This window comes from Hypanus sabinus, unplaced genomic scaffold (genome assembly GCF_030144855.1).
Source record: "Hypanus sabinus isolate sHypSab1 unplaced genomic scaffold, sHypSab1.hap1 scaffold_322, whole genome shotgun sequence".
Classification (NCBI taxonomy): Eukaryota; Metazoa; Chordata; class Chondrichthyes; order Myliobatiformes; family Dasyatidae; genus Hypanus; species Hypanus sabinus.
This window is the reverse complement of record NW_026781230.1, coordinates 434,020-458,572: the sequence shown is the minus strand read 5'-3', so window position 1 is coordinate 458,572 and position 24,553 is coordinate 434,020. Positions and strand designations below refer to the sequence as shown.

At 44.2% G+C, this 24,553-nt stretch overlaps 1 protein-coding gene across 1 annotated transcript; it reads left to right on the top strand.

Annotated features, from left to right (window-relative positions):
• Window positions 1–16,429: 16,429 nt before the first annotated feature.
• On the top strand, window positions 16,430–23,174 carry LOC132388414 (zinc finger protein 135-like). The gene is made up of 2 exons (XM_059960766.1): window positions 16,430–16,452; window positions 21,231–23,174. Exon 2 carries the CDS (start codon window positions 21,638–21,640, stop codon window positions 22,940–22,942), a length of 1,305 nt encoding a protein of 434 aa, XP_059816749.1. The 5' UTR covers window positions 16,430–16,452; window positions 21,231–21,637; the 3' UTR covers window positions 22,943–23,174.
• The last annotated feature ends 1,379 nt before the right edge of the window (window positions 23,175–24,553 follow it).

The window sequence follows — 24,553 nt, the reverse complement described above, 5'->3', positions numbered from 1 at the left end:
ATAACCGATTTAATCTGATTAAACCCAGCAGCACCTGGATAATTTATGGACTTAGGGTTACCGATGTAAGCAAATCGCTGAGCTGTTGACTGCACCGCCACGTTACCTAAATTGACCTTCCATTTACATATTACAGGGCAGATCCTACAATGATTTCAAAACATTTTTTCCAATGGAGCCCTACAAATTAAAGCAGCATTTTAAAAGTGTTTAGCAGCAGCTTCTGGTGCTCATTCAAAGAACCCGCCTTCCAAAGTGTCAATTCGAAATTCCCTATTCAAGTACACACCAATTTATCATACTGTCAATTTACATCTGAACGTGGTTTTATCGTATCGGGTGTAGATACGCTCATATTTCGATCCATTTAACCCTGAATCCACAGGGCCGATGAGAAATCCGTGTCTCCCTCTGAAATCAATAATAAATGAAACATACAAAACTACACAAAGTATAAACGCAGCGATAGCAAGGTAAATATCCGGGCTAACGCTTGTCTTCCTTTAAACCCATCGCAGGCAATTGGAGAATACAGAATAAATAATTTCCAAAGCTTCCATCTTCTCATGCTCTATCCATCCATTAACTCAGTCTCCGTGCTTCAGTGTTGCAAGGACAGAGGGATCGAACAGTATCAACGACTTTCTAGATCGGTCGGTGCTGTGAGACACTGAAGTTCTAAACCAGACATACAGTCAGACATCTACAGGAAGCAACTGCACAGTAGCAGGATTTTCAATCCCTCAGGTCCGTGAGGAATTATTTAAACTGCCTACTCCCATCGACCTGCGCCCGGACGGTGGCCATCCATATCCTTCCCATCCATGTACTTACCCAATCATCTCTTAGACGTTGACATCGGAATCTCAATTACCATTTGCGTTGGCAGCACTGTCTACAATCTGACCACCCTCTGGGGGAAGAGCTTCCCCTCATGTTTCCCTTAAACATTTCACATTTCACCATTCACCCATGATCGTCAACTGTATTCTTGCCCGGCATCAGTGGAAAAAACGTGCTGGCATTTACACTCTCTATACGCCTCATAATGTTGTATACCTCTATCAGATCTCCCCCCCAGTCTTCTAACTACTCGGGGATAAAGTGCTAACATCTGTAATCTTTCCTCTAATTAAAAACGTTCAGTCCCAGCAATAACCCAGTAATTGTTTTCTGCAGTCTTACAATCTTATTTTCATCTGTTCTGCACACAATATTTCAAATTCGGCCCCAATAAATCTCTAAACCACAGCAACGTAATGTCCCAACTCCTGTACTCATAACTTTGGTCTATGAAGCCCGAAGTGCGAAAAGAAGTTTTTATGACCCTGTGTAACTGTGCCGCAACTTTAATTGAATTATGGACCTGCATTCACAGATTCGTTTGTTCTGTCGTACTCCTCAGTGCCCTATTTCTCATTGTGTCAGACCAAACTTGGCTGGTCCTCGCATAGTGCAACATCCAACGCTTGTCTGTGTTAAGTGCGATCTGACAGTTTTCAAAACACTTTTCCAGCTGGTCCAGATTCCGTTTCATGCTCCGGTACTCTTCCTCGCTGTCAACTAGGCCCATAATGTTGCTGTCATCGACAAATTTTCTGATCCAGTTACCGACATTATTAATCGTTAATGATGGACACAGTAACAACCCGTGCGGCAATCCTCTCGTCAGAGGTCCCCAGTCAGAGAGATATCAATTACCACAATCTAGCTTCCCCGACATAGATAATGGCTAATCCAGTTTACTACCTCATCATGAAAGCCAAGCCACTGGACCTTCTCAAGCACCCTCCTATTTGGAGCCTTGCAAATTCATTGGTGAGGTCCCCATAGACGGCATCCACTGCTTTGCCTGCAACAGTATTCCTGGTACCGATCTCGGGCAGCTCTATCAGATTGGGTAGACATGACCTAAAAAGGAGTGGCCCATACTGACTATCGCTCATGTTCTTGTTTGTCCAGATACCTACCTTCATGCCCCATAACCAGCGCAGTCTGAACACCGAGGGCAATTCCTCATTATGTGACTCTTGACGAGGTCCTTCCAATCAAACCTCTCGATATCAGCCAGCTGCCGGCACTGATAATCACCGCCTATTGTTAAATGCTCCTGCGATATTATCAGCCGTATTGAGAGCAGTCTGGAAAAGCAAGGGCTTTGTAGCTTTAAGTAATTAATGGACTGTACTTAAATAGCATGACACGGTACACTAGATGGAGCATAGAGCAGTGTGAGTTTCATTCGCTGTCTGTCAGTCTCTGCTACAGTGTGAGAGTGTGGCTTTCATTCTGTATCTATCAGTCTCTGCTACAGTGTGAGTGTGGGTTTCATTCTGTATCTGTCAGTCTCTATTACAGTTTTAGAGTGTGGGTTTCATTCTGTGTCTCTCAGTCTCTGTTACAGTGTGAGAGTGTGGCTTTCATTCTGTATCTGTCAGTCTGTGTTACAGTGTTAGAGTGTGGGTTTCATTCTGTCTCTCAGTCTCTGTTACAGTGTGAGAGTGTGGGTTTCATTCTGTATCTGTCAGTCTGTGTTACAGTGTTAGAGTGTGGGTTTCATTCTGTGTCTGTCAGTCTCTGTTACAGTGTGAGAGTGTGGGTTTCATTCTGAATCTATCACTTTCTGTTATAGCTTGAGAGTGTGGGTTTCATTCTGTATCTGTCAGTCTCTGTAAAAGTGTGCGAGTGTGGGTTTCATTCTGTATCCGTCAGTCTCTGTCACAGTGTGAGAGTGTGGGTTTCATTCTGTATCTGTCCGTCTCTGTCACAGTGTGAGAGTGTGAGTTTAATTCCGTATCTATCAGTCTCTGCTACAGTGTGGCAGTGTGGATTTCATTTTTTATCCGTCAGTCTCTGTCACAGTGTGAGAGTGTGGGTTTCATTCTGTATCTGTCAGTCTCTGTTACAGTGTGAGAGTGTGGGTTTCATTCTGTATCTGTCAGTCTCAGTTACAGTGTGAGGGTGTGGGATTCATTCCATATCTGTCAGTCTCTGTCACAGTGTGAGAGTGTGGGTTTCATTCTGTATCTGTCAGTCTCTGTTACAGTGTGAGAGTGTGGGTTTCATTCTGTATCTGTCAGTCTCTGTCACAGTGTGAGAGTGTGGGTTTCATTCTGTATCTGTCACTCTCTGCTACAGTGTGAGAGTGTGAGTTTCATTCTGTATCTGCCAGTCTCTGTTACAGTGTGAGAGTGTGGGTTTCATTCTGTATCTGGCAGTCTCTGTTGCAGTGTGAGAGTGTGGGTTTCATTCTGTGTCTGGCAGCGTGGGTTCCGATCTGTATCTCTCTGTGCTTTTTACTATGTGAGAGTGTGGGCTTCATTCTTTATTTCTCTGCTTCCGCTGCGACGTTAAGTGTGTCATCTCAGTCTCGTACCTGTGAAACTCTGATTCACTGAGGTTGGGGTTATTTTATTTTCTCCTTCTTCTCCGTTGTTCCTGCAACACAGTAAATGCTCTTAAAATATATTCTGCCTTCCCTGAGCTATTTTTAGAACAAGAATCTCCTGCAGCTGGTTTATGTTAAAATTATGTCATTGACAGTGCGCTGATGAATGACGACTGTACATTCAGCGTCGTGGAGTTGTATGTTAAACTGATCATTCGATCCGACTTCAGCCTGCATCCTATTCGTTACTCAAGCACCCAGAGACAATTGAGTAGCCCGTGATCTGTAATCCTCTGCGGTTTAGCAAAACAACTTCTTAAAATTTAAATGAAAATAATCGGATTAAATAAATTCAATAGGTTATATAAATAAGTACGCAATTATATTAATAGTTTGTTCGAAATAAGACCAACCGAGCCAGAGCGTTTCATGTTCCAGCATCATTTATATGAACACATTTCTTCTCAGCAATTCTAAGTCTCTCTCTCCACCGTCTGTCTGCTCTATTATGTTTGCCAGTTCTGTCACATATTCCTCAATGTGAACTGGACCACGAATCTACTCGAGTTAAGTCCCACTCATAAATCATTCAATATTCATTTCGGGTTTCTTATAGAAAAAAACATCGGAAACCTAAAACACAATAGAGGCACTTCGGCCCACAAAGTTTTATCGAACATGTCGTTAAATTGGAAATTAATAGCTCTGTTTTTCTAAGCTCCTCGTAACTATCCAAAAGTCTCTTAAAACCCTATCATAACCAGCTGGACCATCGTTGTCGGCAGTCTATTCCGCACACTCACGATTCTCTGCGTGAGAAACACATGATAGCTTCAGACTTGTCTGCAATATGCCTTGCATTTTGCATTGATAAAATTCGTTCAACGTTGTTCTGTGAAGCACTGAGAGAGTTTGTGAATAGGACTGTGAGGGAAGCTCTTGAGTCACATTTGGAATATCCAAATTTCTACTTTGCAGCATTCTGTTCATTGATGAACTCCTAAGAATCTGGCGTCACTGCTTACGTCACAGCTCAGTCAGGTATGTTCGGCATGTAGGAGACATGGTGGATGGAACTATTTGCTCCTGTTATACTTAAGTTGCTCTGTTTAACTGATCGTTTTAATGTTTGTCAACACGAGTGAATCTGCAGGTGCTGGAAATAAAGAAAAATACAAAATGCTGTCAGAACTCAGCAGGCCAGACAGCATCTATGGGAGCAGGTCGTGACAACGTTTTGGCCCGAAGCGTCGTCACTACCTCCTCCCACAGATGCTGTCTGGCCTGCTGAGTTCTTCCAGCATTTTGTATTTTTGTGTTAATGTTTGACATACTTTATCACTGCGTTGCAACACATTGTGTCATACACCCATCAGTGCAGAAGAACGATATGAATGGAGGAATGGATAGCTGATGATTAATAGCTTGATATTACGATGTGAACACGTCATCTGGAGATGGTGGGATCCTGGGAATTGTAGAGAGTATTACTTCCAGCCTCCTCTCCAACAGAAATAAATAACAAAGTGGAAAGTGAGTGCGATGGGAAACCAGGGATAGTATCGCAGCTGCAGATACGGAGGGCAACAGTGAGACAAACAGAGATATGTGATCTCCTCATTTGGATTATTCCATGCAGCCGCCCCTCTAACAAAAACAAAACCTGCAACGGGTCCAGTGAGGAACCGATCGGGAAGCGGGACTTGGACATTTACCATGTTAAAGGACATGGGGAACTGAAACTTCCACAATATTATTTGGCAACTCCCCAAGGTGAAAAGTTTCGGTATAGCATAATTTCTCAGTTCTGTCCAGGAAGGATTAATGTCACTATAAGAAGACAGGTGGACGAGCGAACAGTCCAAACCGGATCGAATATTAGAAAAGGAAACGGATCAGGTGACAGATCTTTCCGCGGCTCAGCATTACAAACAACAGGGCACAACTCCCCTCCATTTACCTTGACCAGGGAGTATGGTATCTATTTAAGTGGGGATCAGCTACCTGGCAGGAACTCGGGAAGATAAATTGGGAAATGATGTACTCAGGGAAATGCGCAACAAATATGAGGGGATTGTATTGGGAGCACTGACATAGGGCTCAGTATAGGCTTGTCTCCGTGAAGCAGGGGCAGGATGACAGCGTAAAGTAACTCTGGGTGACAAGAAAGTTGGAACAATTCCTCAAGAGGAAGAAAGAACGGTACTTAAAAATTAGGAAGAAAGAATCAGGTAAGGCTATAGCGGGTCAGAATGTAGAAAGGAAAGAATTTAACAATGGAGTTAGAAGAGGCAGAAGGGGACTTGGGAAATTCTTGCCGAATTGCACTGTGAAGAACAGGCGGAGACTGGAGAGAGTCTGGGCAGATCAGAGGAAAACTTGTATCTGGATTCCAAAAAGGCAGTGAAGCTCTTCACTGAATACATTGATGAATGTGAACACAGCGTAAAAAGGCAGACGCTCTGAAAGAGGATCCGCTGGAATCTTGGAAAACAGTATGATGGATGATTCCCCGAAACCGGAAGCGATACAGTCCAGGTAATTTGGGAAAGCAAGCGGAGATATTCCTGAGATTTTGGACAGGATATTTGTGACTTCGCAGGCCACGGAAGTAGAACTGGATGACTGGGGGGGAGGGGGGAGGGTGGAAAATATTATTCATTTGTTGACGAAAAATAATAGGGATACTTCTTGGAATTACAGACCAGGGAGCCTCACATCAGTAGTGGGTAAACTACCAGAGAGGATTATTGAAGAAGGAAATTATGAATATTTGGAGAAACGTTGTCTGGCTACATGGAATGTTGTCCTTTATGAGCTAGATTGAATTATTTGAAAAAAAAATGAAAATAAAACCAACAGAAGAACCAGGGCACTCGATGTGTGTGCATTAATTCTGCTCAGGTGTTTGATCAGTTCCCCATAGTGGACTCACTCAGAAAGTCAGGAGGCGTGGGATCGAAGGGAACCTGGTTGCGTTGATTCAGATTTGGCTTCCTAACTGAAGGTAGATCATGCAGTAGATAGGGTGAATTCTTGCTGGAAGACAGCGGACAACCGTGTTCCGCACGGAGGGTCGAAATTGTGGTACAAGTTACAACTCTATTTTGGACTCTGCAGTTACAAAGTTCCGAGAAACAGGGCTGAGGGAAATAACCGATTGAATCTGATCACCCAGCAACATCTGGAAAGTTATTGTAATTAGGGGTAACGATCTAAGCAAACCGCTGAACTAGTGACTGCACCGGAACGTTATCTTAACTATCCCGTCATTTACATATCACAGTACAGATGCTAATTTATGGAAATAGGGCTAAAGACGTAAGCAGATCGCTCAGCTATTGACTGAACGGCCACGTTATCTAATCTGACCTGTCATTTTCATATTTCAGGGCAGATGCTACAATGATTTCAAAGCAATCATTTCCAATGGAGCCCTACAACTTAAAAACAGCATTTCAAAGTGTTCAGCAGCAGGTTTTTCTGCTTATTAAAATAACTTCCAAAATGCCAATTCCAAATTGCCAGTTAAAGGACGCACCAAGTTATCCTAATGCCAATTTACCTCTGAATCGTGGTTTTATCGTATCGAGTGTAGATACGCTCATATTTCGATCTATTTAACCCTGAATCCACATGGCCGGTGGGGAATCCGAGTCTCCGTCTGAAATCAATAATAAATGAAACATACAAAACTACACAAACTGAAAACGCAGCGAAGGCAAAGCAAATATCCGGGCTCACATTTGTCATCCTTCCTTCAAATGCATCGCAGACAGTTGGAGAATAGAGAATAAACAACTTCCAAAGCTTCCATCTTCTCATGCTGTAAGCACCCATTAACTCAGTCTCCATTCTTCAGTTTGTGCAAGGACATTAAAGCGCTAACCCAGATACACAGTCAGACAGGCAGAGGAAACCATTGCACAGAAACAGGGTCTTCAGTCCGTCAGGTCAATGAGGAATTATTTAAACTGCCATCGACCTCACCCAGAACGTGGCCATCCATATCCCAGTACCTATCCAGTCATCTCTTGAACGTTCACATCGGACACTCAATAATCATTTGCGTAGGCAGCACTGTCTACACTTTGGAGTCCATCTGGGTGAACAAGCCTCCCCTCCTATTTTCCTTAAACGTTTCACATTTCACATTTCACCCATGATCTCTAGTTGTATTCTCGTCCAACATCAGTGGAGAAAGCCCGCTTGCATTTATACTCTCTATACGCGTCTTAACGTTGTATACCTCTATCATAATCTCCCCTCCGTCATCTACCCGCTCGGGAATAAAGTGCTAACATACCGAATCGTTCCTTTGAATTCAAAACATCCAGTCCCGGCAATAGCCGGGTAACTTTGTTCTGTATTCGTTCAAGCGTATTTATACCTGCCCTGTTGGTGTTTGAGCAAAAACACAACAATATTCCAAATTAGGCCTCAATAAAATTTTAAGCAGCATCGACATAACTCCCCAACTCCTGTACTCCGTACTTTCGTCTATGAGGGCCAATGAACGAAAAGCTTTTTTTTTGTGACGCTGTCTAACTGCGCCACAACTTTCATTGAATAAGGACCTGCATTCCCAGATTCATTTGTTCTATCGTTTCTCAATGTGTCAGATCAACCCTGGCTGGTCCTCCCAAAGAGCAACATCTCACACTTGTGTATGTGTTACATCCGACTCGCCGTTTTTCAGACCGTTGTTCAAATTGGTCCAGATCCCGCTTAATGCTCGTTAGTCTTCCTCACTGAGGAGAAAGAGACCGGGGAATGTAAATTGACCGCGGCGAGAGTGTGAGAAGGACGGGAGGGAAAGAGGCAGCCGAGATTTTAGGAGAGGAGAAACGGCAGAGCGCGAAAGAAACTGAGCGAGACCGGGTGGGGCGGGGTAGAGGGAGAAACCGAGGGCTTAGAGAAAGACCAGGGGGACGGAGACCGGGGAAGTCGAGAGATCTGGAGTGAGGACAGATATTTGTGATGTGGAAAGATCAATGTGAGGAGGAAGATTGGAAGAGAACTCGGAAGGGGAGAGCCCAAGACATGGGTGGATATGAGTGAAAGCGGGTAGGAAGAGAAATTGGCCGGGGGGTAGGTGGGTTGGGGAGACTGGTGGATAACGAGAGACGCGAAATTAAAATACTTGGGAGGGTAATAGACACAACGGGTTGAGAGAGAGACTGAGATGTGGTCGGAAAGTGTGAGTCAGAGAATACAGCCCATAAATGCACTGAACGATTACAGGACTTTCCTTCCTGAAGGGAATTCTGGGATTACAGCGCTTCCATTCTAAAGTCTTTTAGAAACAAGCAACCGGTGTCATCTCACTGACGTCTCTCACCCCGCCTGCTTAACCACTATCCTTCCCATACTGTATCCTCGATCTCGCTTTCCTAAATTGGACTTCGGGATCTTCACCCTCTCTCCGTTTCTGTGATCACATCCGTTGGCTCCTGCTACGAACGCCGCAAAGTAGTTCGATGAAACATACTGAGTCATGTTAGTAATGGGGCATTCTGGACAATTTACAGCGTGGGACCTTCTCCCCGGGGTCCCGCTACCCATCTATCGGCTGTATAACCGGCCCGACCAGAAAGGGAAGCAATGGAGGCTTACCGAAATGACTCTTTCGCGACGTGCATTATCCGACCCTCATCTTCCCCTGTAGGCGCAGGATTCTTCTTTGTGGGGAAGAAGGACAGCTCACTGCGCCCCTGCATTGTCTACCGTGGCCTGAACAACATCACCATAAAGAATATGTCTCCACTGCCCCTCATCAACTCTGCCTTCGAGCCCCTTCACGGAGCCACAACTTTCTGTAAGTTGGACCTGCGGAGTGTCTATCACCTGGTCAGGATAAGGGAGGGAGATGAGTGGGAAAACAGCTTGTAACACCCTTCTTGGTCATTTCGAATACCTGATTATGCCATTCGGCCTCATCAATGCCCGCGCTGTCTTCCGAGCCCCGATAAACTATGTCCTTTCGAAATTTATTAACCGTTTCGATTTCTTTTATTTGGACGACATCTCAATCTTCTCCCGTTATCTCCAGGAACACACGCACCATGTCCGTCACGTTTTTCAGAGGCTTTTGGAGAACAAACTATTCGTTAAGGCAGAGAAGTGCAAGTTCCATATCCGTTCCGTCAGTTTGATGGATACATCATTGAGAGCGGGCAATTGAGGGCGGATCCCGAAAAGATCCGGGCGGTGGCGGAGTGGCCAAACCCCACGACGCTTAAGCAACTCCAGCGATTTCTGGGGCTCGCAAATTTCTACCGTCGTTTCATCAGGGATTACAGTACCACTTACTCGACTCACCTCTCCTGCGACCCCTTTAAACTGGACCCCCGAAGCGGACTCGGCCTTCTCGGAGCTGAAGATGCTTTCACTTCATCTCCTATCCTGGCCCAACCCGACCCGTCTGGTCAATTCATTGTGGAAGTCGACGCCTCCGACTCTGGGGTGGGAGCGGTCCTCTTCCAACGCTCCAGCCCAGACCAAGAGCTCCATGTCTGCGCCTCCTTCTCTCGCCGCCTAAACCCCGCCGAACGGAACTACGACGTAGGGACCCGGGAATCACTGGCCGTCAAACTCGCTTTGGAGGAGTGGAGACACTGGCTGGAGGGAACGGAACATCCATTCATCGTCTGGACGAACTACAAGAACCTCGCAGAACTCCAAATTGTCAAACACCTGAAATCCCGCCAAGCCCTTTGGGCATTATTTTTAGGCCGTTTCAGATTCACACTCGCCTATCGTCCTGGTTCCACGAAAGGGAAGCCCGATGCCCTCTCTCGTCAATATGTCTCCGAGTAGGGCTTCCCAACCCCGAGACCATCCTTCCACCATCCGGTGTGGTGGCTGCCCTCACCTGGGAGATGGAATCCATAGCCACCGAGGCCCAGTGGACTCAACCTGACCCAGGGAATGGACCCGACAATCGTCTCTTCGTGCCCGACGCTGTTCAGTCTTAGGTTCTTCAGTGGGGACATGTTTTTAGTTTCGCCTGCCATCCCGGGATCGATCGGACAGTGTCCCTTCTGAAGAGACATTTCTGGTGGCCCTTCATCGGTGCTGACACTCGTTCCTTCCTCTCTGCCTGTTCTGTGTGTGCCCGTGTAAAAGCCTCACACCGACCACCTGCTGGATTGCTTCGTCCCCTACCTTTCCCGAGCCGCTCGTGGGCTCACATTGCGCTGAATGTCATTACGGGAATATCCCCTTCACATGGGATCACTGCCGCACTCACCGTGCTGGACCGCCTCTCCAAAGCTGTGCACTTCCTAGCCCTTCCCAACCTCCCTACAGCCCGTGAAACACCCGACCTCCTTGATCATCACATCTTCCGTTATCTTGGAATTCCCTCGGACATTATATCTGAGCGGGGTCCGCAACTCATCTCTCAAGTCTGGATATCCTTTTGTCAAGCCCTTGGAGGCTCAGTAAGTCTGTCTTCCGGCTTCCACCCACAGGCTAAAGGTGAAACAGAAGGAGCAACCCAGGATTTGTAAGCTGCACTGTGCTGCATAACCGCCAGCAACCAGTCATCCCAGAGCACTCATCTAGCTTGGGTAAAGTACGCCCAGAACTCCCTGGTCAGCACCGCCACCGGATGTCTCCCTTCGAATTCTCCCTCGGTTACCAACCCCCTCTGTTTCCTGCACATGAAGATGACATCGATGTGCCTTCAGTTCAGGCCCATCTCCGCCAGTGCAGCAAGGTCTGGAAGGATGCACCTGTGGCCCTGCTCCACTCAGCCGACTGTAACCCTGAGGATTGCCGACCGCCATCGAATTTATACACCTAATTAGCGGCCTGGGCAGAAGGTTTGTCACTATTCAAAAGACATACCCCTTAAGAATGAACCCAAGAAACTCGCCCCTCGCTCCATGGGACCATTCGAAATTGAGAGTATAATCAACCCCTCGGCAGTCAGAATCAAAATGCCCACATCCATGGACATTCATCTCAGGTTCCACGTCTCCCAATTGAAACCGGTTTCTCTTAGCTAATTGTGTCCATCTGCCAAACCCCTTCCACCCGCCCGGATCATTGACGACCACCCAGCGTACACCGTCTTGTGAATAATGGATGTGCGCCGCCGAGGCAGTACCTGGTCGATTATGAGGGATACGGCCCGGAGGAACGCTCCTGGATTCCCCGTTCCTTCATCCTGGATCCTTCCCTCATCCGTGATTCCATCGAGGAAATCCGAGCAAGCCTGATGGTTCGCCTGGAAGCTCCCGTTGAGGGATGGGGGGCGGGTGGGTTACTATCATGGTCCTTATCGTCAATTCCGTATTTTTTTTAAATTTTCCTTTGATTGCGCCACGTTTCCGACTGCTAATTTCCCATTTGCTGCGAAATCCCTTTGATAACGGCATACCTATTTTTCATCAGGACCTGCAGCATAGAAACCGAGGCTTTGCAACCACTAGTTGCCCGATCGTTGGTTTTGCCTGTCTGGTAATTAACATTTCCCGACCGCTTAGGACTGTATGTTTTAAGTTTTTTCTCCAGTATCGAGATTTACCTGTGAAACTCCATTTCTTCGTGTCAAGGTCAGTTTTCCAAGTTGAATTCCAGTTCAGAGGTTTACCCGTGAAGCACAGCCTCTTCGCACCAAAATAAGTCTTCTAATGCTTTACTTCAGTGTAACTCTGTCTCTCCGTACTAAGAAGAGTTTTATCCGCCCTTTCTTTTTCGACGCTCCGACTCAAGATAAATTCTTTCCGACGTCTCCTGCCTACCTGCTCTCCCTCCTGTTTTCCGTTCACGTCTGCACCCTAACCAGTTCTCCGTGCCTGTGTCCTGCACTTGGGTTCGCGTCATTCGTTGTAACAAGCACATCCTTTTCCTTAACATCTACAAACTTAATCTTTTCAGCCCACTGCGAGTCATTTCTACAATCGCCTTTTTTTCCGTAGTGAATACTGAAGCAAAGTATTCATTAGGTACCTCTGCTACCTCCTCCGGCTCCCTGCACACTTTTCCACGCTCATCATTGATTGGCACTATTCTCTCAGATCTTATCATCTTGTTCTTCACATACTTTTAGACAGCCTTGAGGTTTTCACTCATACTGCTCGGAAAGTCCTTGTCATCGCCCCTCAGGCTCTCGTGATTTCGATCCTAATCTGCATCCGGGTAGCATTAAAATCTTCTGGTTCATTATCATTACCTGTTTTTCTGAACATTTCGTATGCACTTCATTCTGTATCTGTCAGTCTCTGCTACAGGGTGGGAGTGTGGATTTCATTCTGTATCTGACCCTCTCTACTATCGTGTAAGTGTGGGATTCGCTCTGTATCTGTCTGCTCCAGCGTTACGGGTGTTGTCTCAGTCCCGTACCTGTGAATATCTGACTCAGTGTGAGCCGCTGTTTTTTCTCTCCTCCGTTCCCGCTGTTCCACTAATCTAGTGAATACTCTTAAAACAGAATCTGTATTCACTGAGCTATTCTTAGAACAAGAGCCTTCTACAATTGGATGATGTAAAAATTGTGAGAGAGATAGTGCACTGATGAATAATGACGGTTGTACTGTGCAACACATTCAGCGCCATAGGGTCATATGGCAAACAGACCATTCTGCATGCTACACGTTGCTAAACCGCACAGCGCCAGCTGAGCAGCATTTGATCCGTAAACCTCTGTGTTCTGGCAACACAACTTCTGAAAGGATGAATGAAATTAAACAAAATAAATATATTGATTAATTTAAATAAATAAGCGCGTAATTAATTTCATAAATTGATCGAAATAACACACACCAAGACCGCCTGTTTCATGTTCCTGCATTATGTATATGAATGCATTACCCTTAAGCAATTCTAAATTGCTGCCTTCACCGTCTATCTCTGGACTCTCTTACGTTTGCTGATTCTGTCACATGTTCCTCAATGTGAACCAGAGCGTGAAACTATTCGAGTTATATCCCACTCATAAATAATATAAGAATCATTTCGATTTTCTTATTACAGTTTCGGACTCGTCTGCAATATGCCATGCATTTTTGATTGGGAAAATTGTAACTATGCTGTTCTGTGCAGGACCGAGAGAGTTTGTGAGTAGGATTGCGAGGGAAGCTCCAGTTTGATATTCGTAATCACACAAAGGTTCCACATTGCAGCAGGCTGATGAACTCCGAGAAACTGCTGCCACTGCGACCTCACTGCACAGCCGGGAACGTCTCGTTCATCAGCGGCATGGCTGGCGGGAGAGCTTGTTCCGGTGTTGCAAGACACCGTTTCCTATATTACACCCGTCAATGCAGAAGACCGAGATGAAAGTAGGTGAATGGACAGCAGATGGTGAATAGATTGACATTAAAATGTGAACACATCACCTTGACATGTTGGGATCATGAAACGGCAGAACACAGGAACAAGCTCTTTGACTCACTACTTCTGCGCTGAACAAGGCACCGAATGAGACTAAACTCTGATGTCAGTAGATGACCCATCTCGCTTCATTCACTGGATGCTCATGTGCTTTGACTGAATATTTACCGTTATGGGAATCGAGAGTTTATATCCCAATAGAAGGGAAACCATTGTCATCAGCTCCCTTGTTGAAGTAAATATTTGAGAAGGCAAGAGAAAACACTGATCGATTAAAAAGGTGGAGGCTCACTTAAAGACATCCCCGGAGGGGAGTAGGAGGGTTGATGAGTTAGGCAAACTAGAGTTAAGCTGGATGATGAACATTGATGACCCAGATAAATCGGCAATAGAAGCAGTTTTAAGACCCGCTTCGTAGAAGGACCATGTGTTAACTTGTAGGATTATTTTGTTGGATCTTCACCTCCATGCCCTGGAAGACTGAACTATATCCTCCAGATAGTGGATGCGTTCACCAGGTGGAGAGAGGCTTTCCCAACTAGATAATGAAAACCGCTGACGTTACAGGCAGAATTTTGTTTGGAGAGTGTTTTTACCCGTTGTGCATTGCCGAGGATTGTAGAATCGGATCATGGTCTCCTATACACCGCACAGGTGATACAAAATGTAATGAAACTGGGGAAAAACACAGGTTGGTATCCCTTATCGACCACAATACAGTGCAATTGCGGAATGGATGAGCGGGACCTCAAAGACAATGTTAGGAAAATGAAACTGTTAGAATCCTTGTTTGCGCTGGATTTATCATCAACCGAGTTTGGTGGCATTGGAAAGGATAAATGCAAGCAACAGTTAATTGAATCTATCAAGTCGGCTCCTTATGTCGCCGCCCATAAAATGTGACGGAAGAAACAGCAGAAACAATCTTATTTCAAGGTGCAAACAAAACCGCGGGAGTTGGAAATCGGACAGAAGGTTATAATGTCTTTCCATCAGCCGAGCCACTTTACGGCTTCGCGATTTGTAGTGATATGTGATATCGCTGACAGAGCCGGTACATCAGTATATCGAATTCGGACTGTTCCAAACAAATTGGGTTGGTATCATATTAACCAATTCAAATCACTTTGAGATAGTCAATGTCCTCTAGTAGCTCGGTTCCAGAAACCATATTGGCAATGGGATGCTCTGGACCGAGATGAGATCATACTCTTAGATTCACGTTTCAGGCAATCGGCGGTAATGTGGATGAAGTGCAGTTGTCCACTCAGTGAGTTGGGCAACCACTTCCGGTTTGTACACTGAGTAGAAGGAGAGGTCACATTTTGCACTCGCCCGAATCAAAGCAGAGAAAATGGAAGACAGAATCAGATGGGACAATGAGATTATTACGTGGTCTTCTGCAACTGAAGTGGGAGTTAATGGATCTGGTGTAAATGCATTTTAATAAGGCTTTGTTTAGCCATGGTAGGACCATTCATAACGTCAGAAGGTTTGGTATCCAGGGAAAGTTGGCTGTTGTATTCAGAAATGACGCCCACAGAAGCAGAGGATAGTTGTGGATGGAGCGTTTTCACCCCGGATGTCGGTGACCAGTGGAGTCCTGCAGAGATCTGTTCTGAGAGCCCCGGAATTTTGTGTTTTTATGAACGATTTTCATGAAGAGGTGGAAGAGTGATTTATTGTATTTGCAATGATGTGGAGTTAGGTGGAATTATGGATAGCATAGAAGGTTGCGCTAGATTACAACAGGACAGTGACAGGATGCAGAGCAGCGCTGAGAAGTTACAGATGGAGTTCAACCCGGAACGTTACGAAGTGATTCACTTTGGAAGGGTGAATTTGAAGTCAGAGGTGATACTTTCTAGGATCAACCGAGGGCCGCACATTAGTACGAGTTCCAGAATCGGTTAATCTCCTTTTTCCCTGCTCTTTTCAAATTTTGTGTCATTTCCACCAATTTCAAAGGACTGTTCCTCAGACAGCTGGATTTTTGCAAAGCACCTCTAAAGCTTGACAGCAGACTAGCGAGTGAATCTTCGGTGGAGCAGAGTCAGAAACCAAAGAGTTGCCAGCTCCAATCATGGCTCAGGGGCTCCGGAAAGAGATGGGATCTGGAGGTTACGAGCAGGAGGAGGAAGAGGAACCAGACCAGCAGGATGTGGCTGTGAATGAAAGATGAGCAACATTTGGAAACTGGTTAATTGAAAAACAAAATGGTTAATTTCTACAAAACATTGCAGGTTATCAGCAGATCAGGCAGCAAATGTGGAGAGGAATAAATGGGCAGCATTTAATCCGAGCCCCTTCAGCCCCTACTCCTCTGCTTAGTTGCTGCCTGAACTGCAGAGCTCCTTCAGCATTGTGTGTGTGTGTGCGTCTCTGGTTTCCAGCGACTGCAGAATCTCTTTTGTTTCAGATCTGCATTTGTAAGAGGATTGTATGTTGGCATTAGATACACAAAATGCCTGTTGATTTTGAGTGTATCGTTTATGGGAGCCGCTTTCTGCGTTAAGAAATCTGCTGAGTTTTCTACACACAAAACAAACTGAAATATGGACATGGAACCGGTGCTTGTATATATTTTGAATGGCACCATGATTACCCATAAAATTTCGCTGTCGTTTGCAGCACCGATCAAATGCGCAGGCGCAGGGTTGCTGCCGTCTCCGATAACTACGCATGCGCGCAGTATACAAAATGTCGGGAGGATCGGAAAGGTAAGGGGTTTTTCGACTCTAATTGAGTGACAATTGCTGTGATAACCGGAGACTGTGGCCCTCAAACTCCGCACAGGCCAGGTCTTTTTCCTCTCTCTCAGCCCCACGATCCGTACACGGACCCCGGGGAGCTTCCGGCTGATCAGGGAACGGGAGCAGATAGATCACACAGACAGAGCTGAGCTCCAGCTATCTGAATGCAAGGATTAGGAATTCGGAAAAAGAGAACAAAATCTTTCTATCAGCTGTTGAGAAAATCATCTTTGTTCTGCCTCCAACCGCAGCAAGAGAAAACCTGCAGCTGCTGGAAATCCGGAGGAATTTCACACAAAATGCCGGAGGAACTCAGCATTAGTACTCTTTTCCATAGATGCTGCCCGGCCTGCTGAGTTCCTCCAGCATTTTGTGTGTGTTGCTTGTTCTACCTGCCCTTGTTCTGGACTTTTCTAGACGTGAGGATATGTTTTGACCTATTCTCTCTGGGTACATAATGATATCAAACAACTTTTTCCTGGGCAACAAGTAGCTTTCACATCACAAATGTGCCAGATTCCAATGAGTCAAACTACTGCCCTTCCCGGCATATTGATTGGCATTGCCATCACCGAGTTCATCACCGTCACTCACCTGAGGGAGGGTTCAGGGGAAATATTTATGTACAATACAGAAACTGGTGTTACCTGTGTGCATTGTGGTGATTCAAAATTTGCTGGAGAATTTGCAAGTGGGAAGAAGGGGAGTGATATTTGGAAGTCCGACTTTCTAAAGCACCATTTAGGAAGAAAATCACATACAGTATCATGCAAAAGTCTGGGCACCCCGGTCAAAATTTCTGTCCCTGTGAACAGCTAAGCGAGTAAAACAATGACCTGATTTCCAAAAGGCATAAAGTTAAAGATGACACATTCTTTAAGATTTTAAGCAAGATTAATCTTCTGTATCCATCATTAAAAAGGAAAATGTCTTGAAGCAAAAGATTGGGCACCCTGCATGGTCAGTACTTAGTAGCAAACCCTTTGGCAAGTATCACAGCTTCTAAATGCTTTCTGTAGCCAGCTAAGGGTCTTTCAATTCTTGTTTGGGGATTTTTGCCTATTCTTCCTTGCAAAAGGCTTCTAGTTCTGTGAGATTCCTGGGCCCTCTTGCACTCACTGCACTTTTGAGGTCCGTCCACAGATTTTCAATGATGTTTAGCTCGGGGGACTGTGAGGTCCATGGCAAAACGTTCATCTTGCACTTCCTGAGGTAGTCCATTGTGGATTTTGAGGTGCATTTATGATCATTATCCTGTTGTAGAAGCCATCCTCTTTTCATCTTCAGCATTTTTACAGATGATGTGATGTTTGCTTCCAGAATTTGCTGGTATTGAATGGAATTCATTTTTCCCTCTACTAGTAGAATGTTCCCTGTGCCACTGGCTGCAATGCAAGCCCAAATCATGATCAATTCACCCCCATGCTTAACAGTTGGAGAGGTGTTCCTTTCATGAAATTCTGCACCATTTTTTTCTCCTAACATACCTTTGCTCATTGCGGCCAAAAAGTTCTTCTTTAACTTCATCAGTCCAGAGGACTTGTTTCCAAAATGCATAAGGCTTGTTTAGATGTTCCTTTGCAAACATCTGATGCTGAATTTCATGGCAAGGGCACAGGAAAGGTTTTCTTCTGATGTTTCTTCCATGAAAATCATATTTGTGTAGGTGTACCTGCACAGTAGAACAGTGACCACCCCTTTAGAGTCTGCTAAATATTCCTGAAGGTCTTTTGCAGTCAAACAGGGGTTTTGATTTCCCTTTCTAGCAATCCTACGAGCAGTTCTCTCAGAAGAATTTCTTGGTCTTCCTGACCTCAACTTGACCTCACCGGTGCTGTTAACTGCCATTTCTTAATTACATTACGAGTGAAGGAAAGGGCTACCTGAAAATGCTTTGCTGTCTTCTCATAGCCATCTCCTGCTTTGTGGGTATCATGTATTTTAATTTTCAGAGTGCTAGGCAGGGGCTTAGAGGAGCCCATGGCTGCAGATTATTGGGGCGAGGTTTGGGGAGTCAGGGTATTTATAAAGCTTTAAAATTTGCAACACCTGGCTTTTCGTAATGAAGTCTGTGAACAAGCCATAGCCCTAACCGGTTAATTAAGGTCTGACACCTTGGTAAAAGGTACCTGAGAGCTGAAATCTCTTGGGGTTCCCAAACTTTTGCATGGTGTTCCTTTCCTTTTTTTTTCCCACTCTGAAATTGTAAAAACAAAAATAATACACTAATCTTGCTTAAAATGTTGAAAATAATGTTTCATCTTTAACTTCATGACTTTTGGAGATCAGTTCATCTTCTCAGGACTTTATTCCTTGGAATGTTGAAGATTGAGGGGAGATTTGATTGTGAAAGAGGGGCATAGATGGTGTAACTTCATTTTTCATACTTTTTTATTGATTTCCAAATAAAGAATATACAAATCGGAAGAGGAGTTTAACAAGTAGATATATAAAAGACATATAAACAGCAATAGTAAAAACAAAAAGTATATAATATCAAAATCAAATAAGTAAAATATTACGCTGTTATATATACAATGGCTAAAAAAAATTACAACTCCTCATAATAATCATTAAAAAAATTGGAAATTTTATTGATAAGGAAAAAAAACCCACTAACTAAACTAAAACCAAAAAAAAACAAAAAAAAAGAAAGAGAGAAAAGGGATAGAAAAAGAAAGTTTGGGCTGTCCAATTATGGATAAAATTAGAAAATACAGAGAGAGAAAAAAAAACACATCCTTCCAGTCATCACCGAAACTTCTTGGATAAGGTTTTTCCCTAAAGAGAATTTTTAAAAAATTAAATTATATCATGTGAAAATATTGAATAAAAGTTCACCAGACTTGTTCAAAATTAAAGGACGTATCAAATGTCCGGCTTCTAATTTTCTCCAAGCTTAGACATGACATAATCGTGGAGAAACAATAGGAAACAGTAGGTGGTTAGATTATTTCCAATGCAGCAAAATAGCTCTCCTAGCCAGTAGAGGTGAAAAAGCTATCACATGTTGGGCGGAAGCAGACACTTTGCTTGCTTCCTCTGGAATAATCCCAAAAATTGCTGTCAGTGGGTTAGGTTGAACATCCATATCTATAACTTTAGATAATATTCCAAACACATCCCTCCAAAAATTATTTAAACTTGCACATGACCAAAACATATGAGTTAAAGTAGCCATTTCTGTGTTACATCTGTCACAGATAGGGCTTATATTCGGAAAAATATGCGACAATTTATCTTTGGATTATATGGGGCCTGTGTACTATCTTAAACTGAATTAAGATATGGTGAGCACAGACAGATGAATTATTGACTAAATAATAAATTTTATTCCATTGATCATCTGAAAGTGAATGTTGAAGTTCTATTTCCCAGATATGTTGAAACCTATCATTAGGTGACATGCGAGCATTAATTAACTGTTTATAAATGATAGCTATTAATCGTTTTTGAAAAGGTTTAAACTGAAAAATAACATAAGCCAAATTTGAAGAGCAGGCCAAGGGGTAATTCAGTAAAAAATCATGTAAGAAATTCCTAACCTGTAAATACCTGAAAAATGTGTATTAGAGATATCATATTTATCCATTAACTGTGGGAAAGACATTAAACAATCTTGTAAAAACAAATCTAAGAAAGTATTTATTCCCTTAATTTTCCATGTTAATAAAGCCTTATCCAAAGTTGATGGTTTAAAAAAGAAATTAGGATAAATATTACTAGAAAATAAAAAATAATTAATTCAAAAAATCTACAAAATTGAAACCAAATTTTAAAAGTATGTTTAACAATAGTGTTAAGAGCTTGTCTACCTATTCTGGAGAATGGAAACGGAAGAGGAGCCATTTTTATAGCATTTATTTGACCGATCAATGACATCAACATAGGTGACCATTTAGAAAGCGCCTTTTGAGTATATTCAACTAAAGGGAAGGTGTAAATTCAAGCTGGCTTTTACCACTGATTGATGTGGGACTACAACCAGTGGCCGTGCATTAAGGGTGAAAGGTGAAATGTTAAGGGGAACATGAGGGGTAACTTCTTCACACAGATGGTCATCTGGGTTTGGAATGAGCAGCCATCATGAGTGGTGCATGTGGGCTCCATTTAAACATTTAAGAGGTTCGTGTAGGTACCTGGATTGTAGGGGTGTGGGAGTGGCAGTTTAAATAATTCAGCACAAACTAGATGGCCCAAAGGGCCTGTTTCTGTGTTGTAATTTTCTAGACAAAACTGAAATGCAGGAATTTTTTTATATGGCATTAAAATTGTGGCACGTTAAGTTAATAATACATAAGAGAAAATTACAGTTGCACGTCAAGAAAGACTATTTGTGTGATATTGTTTCAGTTACTGTGGGGCTAGGCACCCATACTGCTCAGCAGGAGCAGGGAATAATACCAATGGAGAGTCAAACTGAGCCAGATTGGAGACGGCAGAAATGCCCCATTCTTATAGAGACAGGAAGAGCATCTTATAGAGCATTCTTATAGAGACAGGAAGAACATCTTATAGAGCATTCTTATAGAGACAGGAAGAACATCTTATAGAGCATTCTTATAGAGACAGGAAGAACATCTTATGGAGCATTCTTATAGAGACAGGAATTGATGGTCATTCCGGATACCAGCTCGCTGCCCAGTCAGGAGAGTGTGATACCAGATCAATCCTTGGCAACTCATGTAATCTCATCTGAAATGTTGTCCTAAATCCATTGATGGATTTTGTAAATCTTTTTACAGGTTGAAAATGGGAAGGAATTTGTCTCCAGGAAACTCAAACACCGCACAACAGTTTTGTTATCTCTGTCTAGATATTTAAGAAGTGGAGCAAGGGATTCAATCAGCCATCCTTCCTGCTCAGACTGTGGAGAGGGATTCACTTGGTCATTTGACCAAATTGCAAGCCTGTCATTTTACACAGGAGAAAGGCCGTTCACCAGCTCAGACAGTGGGAATGGATTCACTCAGTCATTTCAACTGAAGGTACATCAGCAAGTTCACACTGGGCAAGGCCATTCATCTGTTCTGTGTGTGAGAAAGGATTCTGCCGGGCATCCCACCTGTGGACAAACCAGTCAGATCACACTGGGCAGAGGCTGGTCATCTGCTGAATTTCGGGGAGGGGATTCTCTCGGTTATCTGATCTAATGGCTCACCAGCGACTTCACACCAGGGGGCGGCCGTTCACCTGTTCAGAATGTGGAAAGGGATTCACTCAGTCATCCCACCTACTGAGCCATCAGCGAGTTCACACTGGGGAGAAGCCGTTCACTTGCTCAGTCTGTGGGAAGGGATTCACTGAGTCATCCAACCTACTGAGTCATCAGCGAGTTCACACTGGGGAGAGGCCATTCACCTGCTCAGTCTGTGATAGGAGATTCACTGTGTCATCCCACCTATTGGTACATCAGCGAGTTCACACCGGGGAGAAGCCGTTCACCTGCTCAGTCTGTGAGAAGAGATTCACTTGGTCATCCCAACTACTGGCACACCAGTTTGTTCACACTGGAGAGAAGCCGTTCACCTGCTCAGAATGTGGGAAGGGATTCACACTGTCATCCCGCTTACTGGTCCATCAGCGAGTTCACACTGGGGAGAAGCCATTCACCTGCTCTGTCTGTGGGAAGAGATTCACTGCATCATCCAACCTACTGGTACATCAGCGAGATCACACTGGGGAGAGGCCATTCATCTGCTCAGTCTGTGGGAGGGGATTCACTCAGTCATTCAGACTACAGAGTCATCAGAGAGTTCACACTGGGGAGAAGCCGTTCACCTGCTTAGTCTGTGGGAAGAGATTCACTGAGTCATCCAGCCTACAGAGACATCAGCGATTTCACACTGGGGAAAAGCCGTTCACCTGCTCAGTCTGTGGGAAGAGATTCACTGAGTCATCCAGCCTACAGAGTCACCAGCGAGTTCACACTGGGGAGAAGCCATTCACCTGCTCAGACTGCGGGAAGAGATTCACTGATTTATCCAACCTACAGAGACATCAGCGAGTTCACACTGGGGAGAAGCCATTCACCTGCTCATTCTGTGGGAAGGGGTTTAATGAGTCATCCTACCTACAGAGACATCAGCGAGTTCACACTGGGGAGAAGCCATTCAACTGCTCAGTCTGTGGGAAGGGATTCACTGAGTCATCCAACCTACAGAGACACCAGCGAGTTCACACTGGGGAGAAGCTGTTCATCTGCTCAGTCTGTGGGAAGAGATTCACTGAGTCATTTAACCTACAGAGACATCAGCGAATTCACACTGGGGAGAAGCCGTTTACCTGCTCAGTCTGTGGGAAGGGATTCACTCAGTCATCCCACCTACAGAGTCATCAGCAAGTTCACACTGGGGGGAAGTCGTTCACCTGCTCAGTCTGTGGGAAAGGTTTCACTCAGTCATCCCAACTACTGGCACACCAGTCAGATCACAACAGGGAGTGGCCGTTGTTATGAATCCCTAGGTTTCGTTTGCTGTGGACTGTCATTTTAAAAGAGAAAGTGTGAGGTTAAGAAGTCAAATCAGTCTGACTTGCAGCTTGTTTAGTTTTAATCGAGGACACGGACGCTCAGAGTCAGATTGAGACAGAGGAAAAATGGAAGGATTGAAACCAGGGAGCTGGTGGCCAAGGGTCATTTTTCAGAAATTTCCTATGCCCGCAAGGGTGGGTTAATTATCAATTCACCATACATCGAATGTGTGGTTGTCACCTCGTTTGATCCATAGGTTTGGATCGGATTTGGCGAATCCTGTGGCTACCACCTATGTGGTACCCTTTCCTGGGCGTGACGACGATATCACTGTGACAATTCGCTTTCGGTGATAATTCGTATGTGGATTTGGAACGACGGATAAATTCTACAGCGACTGATCTCTCATTTTACCACCGTGGAACCTGTGGAATTCGACAGAATTGCCTTCTCTCGACATTTACCCTGGATTACAACTATCGCTCTCATCACCTATCCTGTGGATGACCTGAACTATACCATTGCAAGACACCAAGCATTGTTTCCCCCCAAGCTCAGTAGTTTGGGAGTTATATTTACACACATTTATACACATAACACTAAACTTTTTTTTCAAATTGTTTGTTACAATTTTATAAGTAGTTACGAATAAAGACAGTGGTTTTAACATCAAAACTGGACTCCAGGTGTAGTCTATTGCTGCTGGTTTGTGTCTAAAGCATTATGGTTCATAACAAAATTGGGGCCTGCGTCTGGGATATGAACAAATTTGCAGGGCTTATTGATCAAATAATTATCAATCTGATTGGGGAAAATCCCTTTTGATTTATTTGTGTGTGGAAATCAGCAGCAATGGATATTTATATATGTCTGGAAGCGCCAACCCCTGAGGCATTAGGAAAAGCTAAAAAGAATGAATTGCTGACTATTGCTAATGGGCTGAACCCTAACGAGGTAAGAATGTGTGAAGGACCAGGGGAAGCATAAAACTGGGAGAGCAGGTACAGGTGAAAAAAAATAGGGGTTTTATTACCCAAAATGTTTATAAACTCAACAGAACTGTTCTACAGTGCAAAATTGAATCAGCTAAACAGAACAAAACTGGGTTACAACAACATAGCGAAATACTCCTCAGACCAAGAGACACCACTCAGCTCCTGGCTGTGGGCGTATATTGGATGCCGGCCATTCAATAGTAAGTTGCATGGGAGAGAAAATATTCCTCTCCTTAAAAAGATATGGCATAAATGAAATAGCTCCAGAGAACACCCCTCTGTCTGTAGTAGAATGGCACAATCCAATTATCCAGCCCCATCTACTTAGCTTGGTGTAACGCAACAGCTCAGTCATTTACCAGATTATCAGGAGGATGGGCGGCTACAGGACACTTTAATATGACCGGTTGATGGTGCGGCTGGGAATTGCAGACGCCACGGGGGGGGGGGGGGGGGGTTATGACAACCCCAGAAATTCAGATGAAACTAGTAGAGCACTGTATATCTATGAAGGTGTATGATAAGGAGGTGTTACAGAGGTTTTCTGTGAGTAAAGAGGAGATCCAGTTATGACTGCAACAATTGAAGATTGATGTACTTA

Coding starts and splice junctions, on each gene's coding strand:
- LOC132388414 (XM_059960766.1), top strand. CDS start 21,638: ATGGCTCACCAGCGACTTCACACCAGGGGGCGGCCGTTCACCTGTTCA.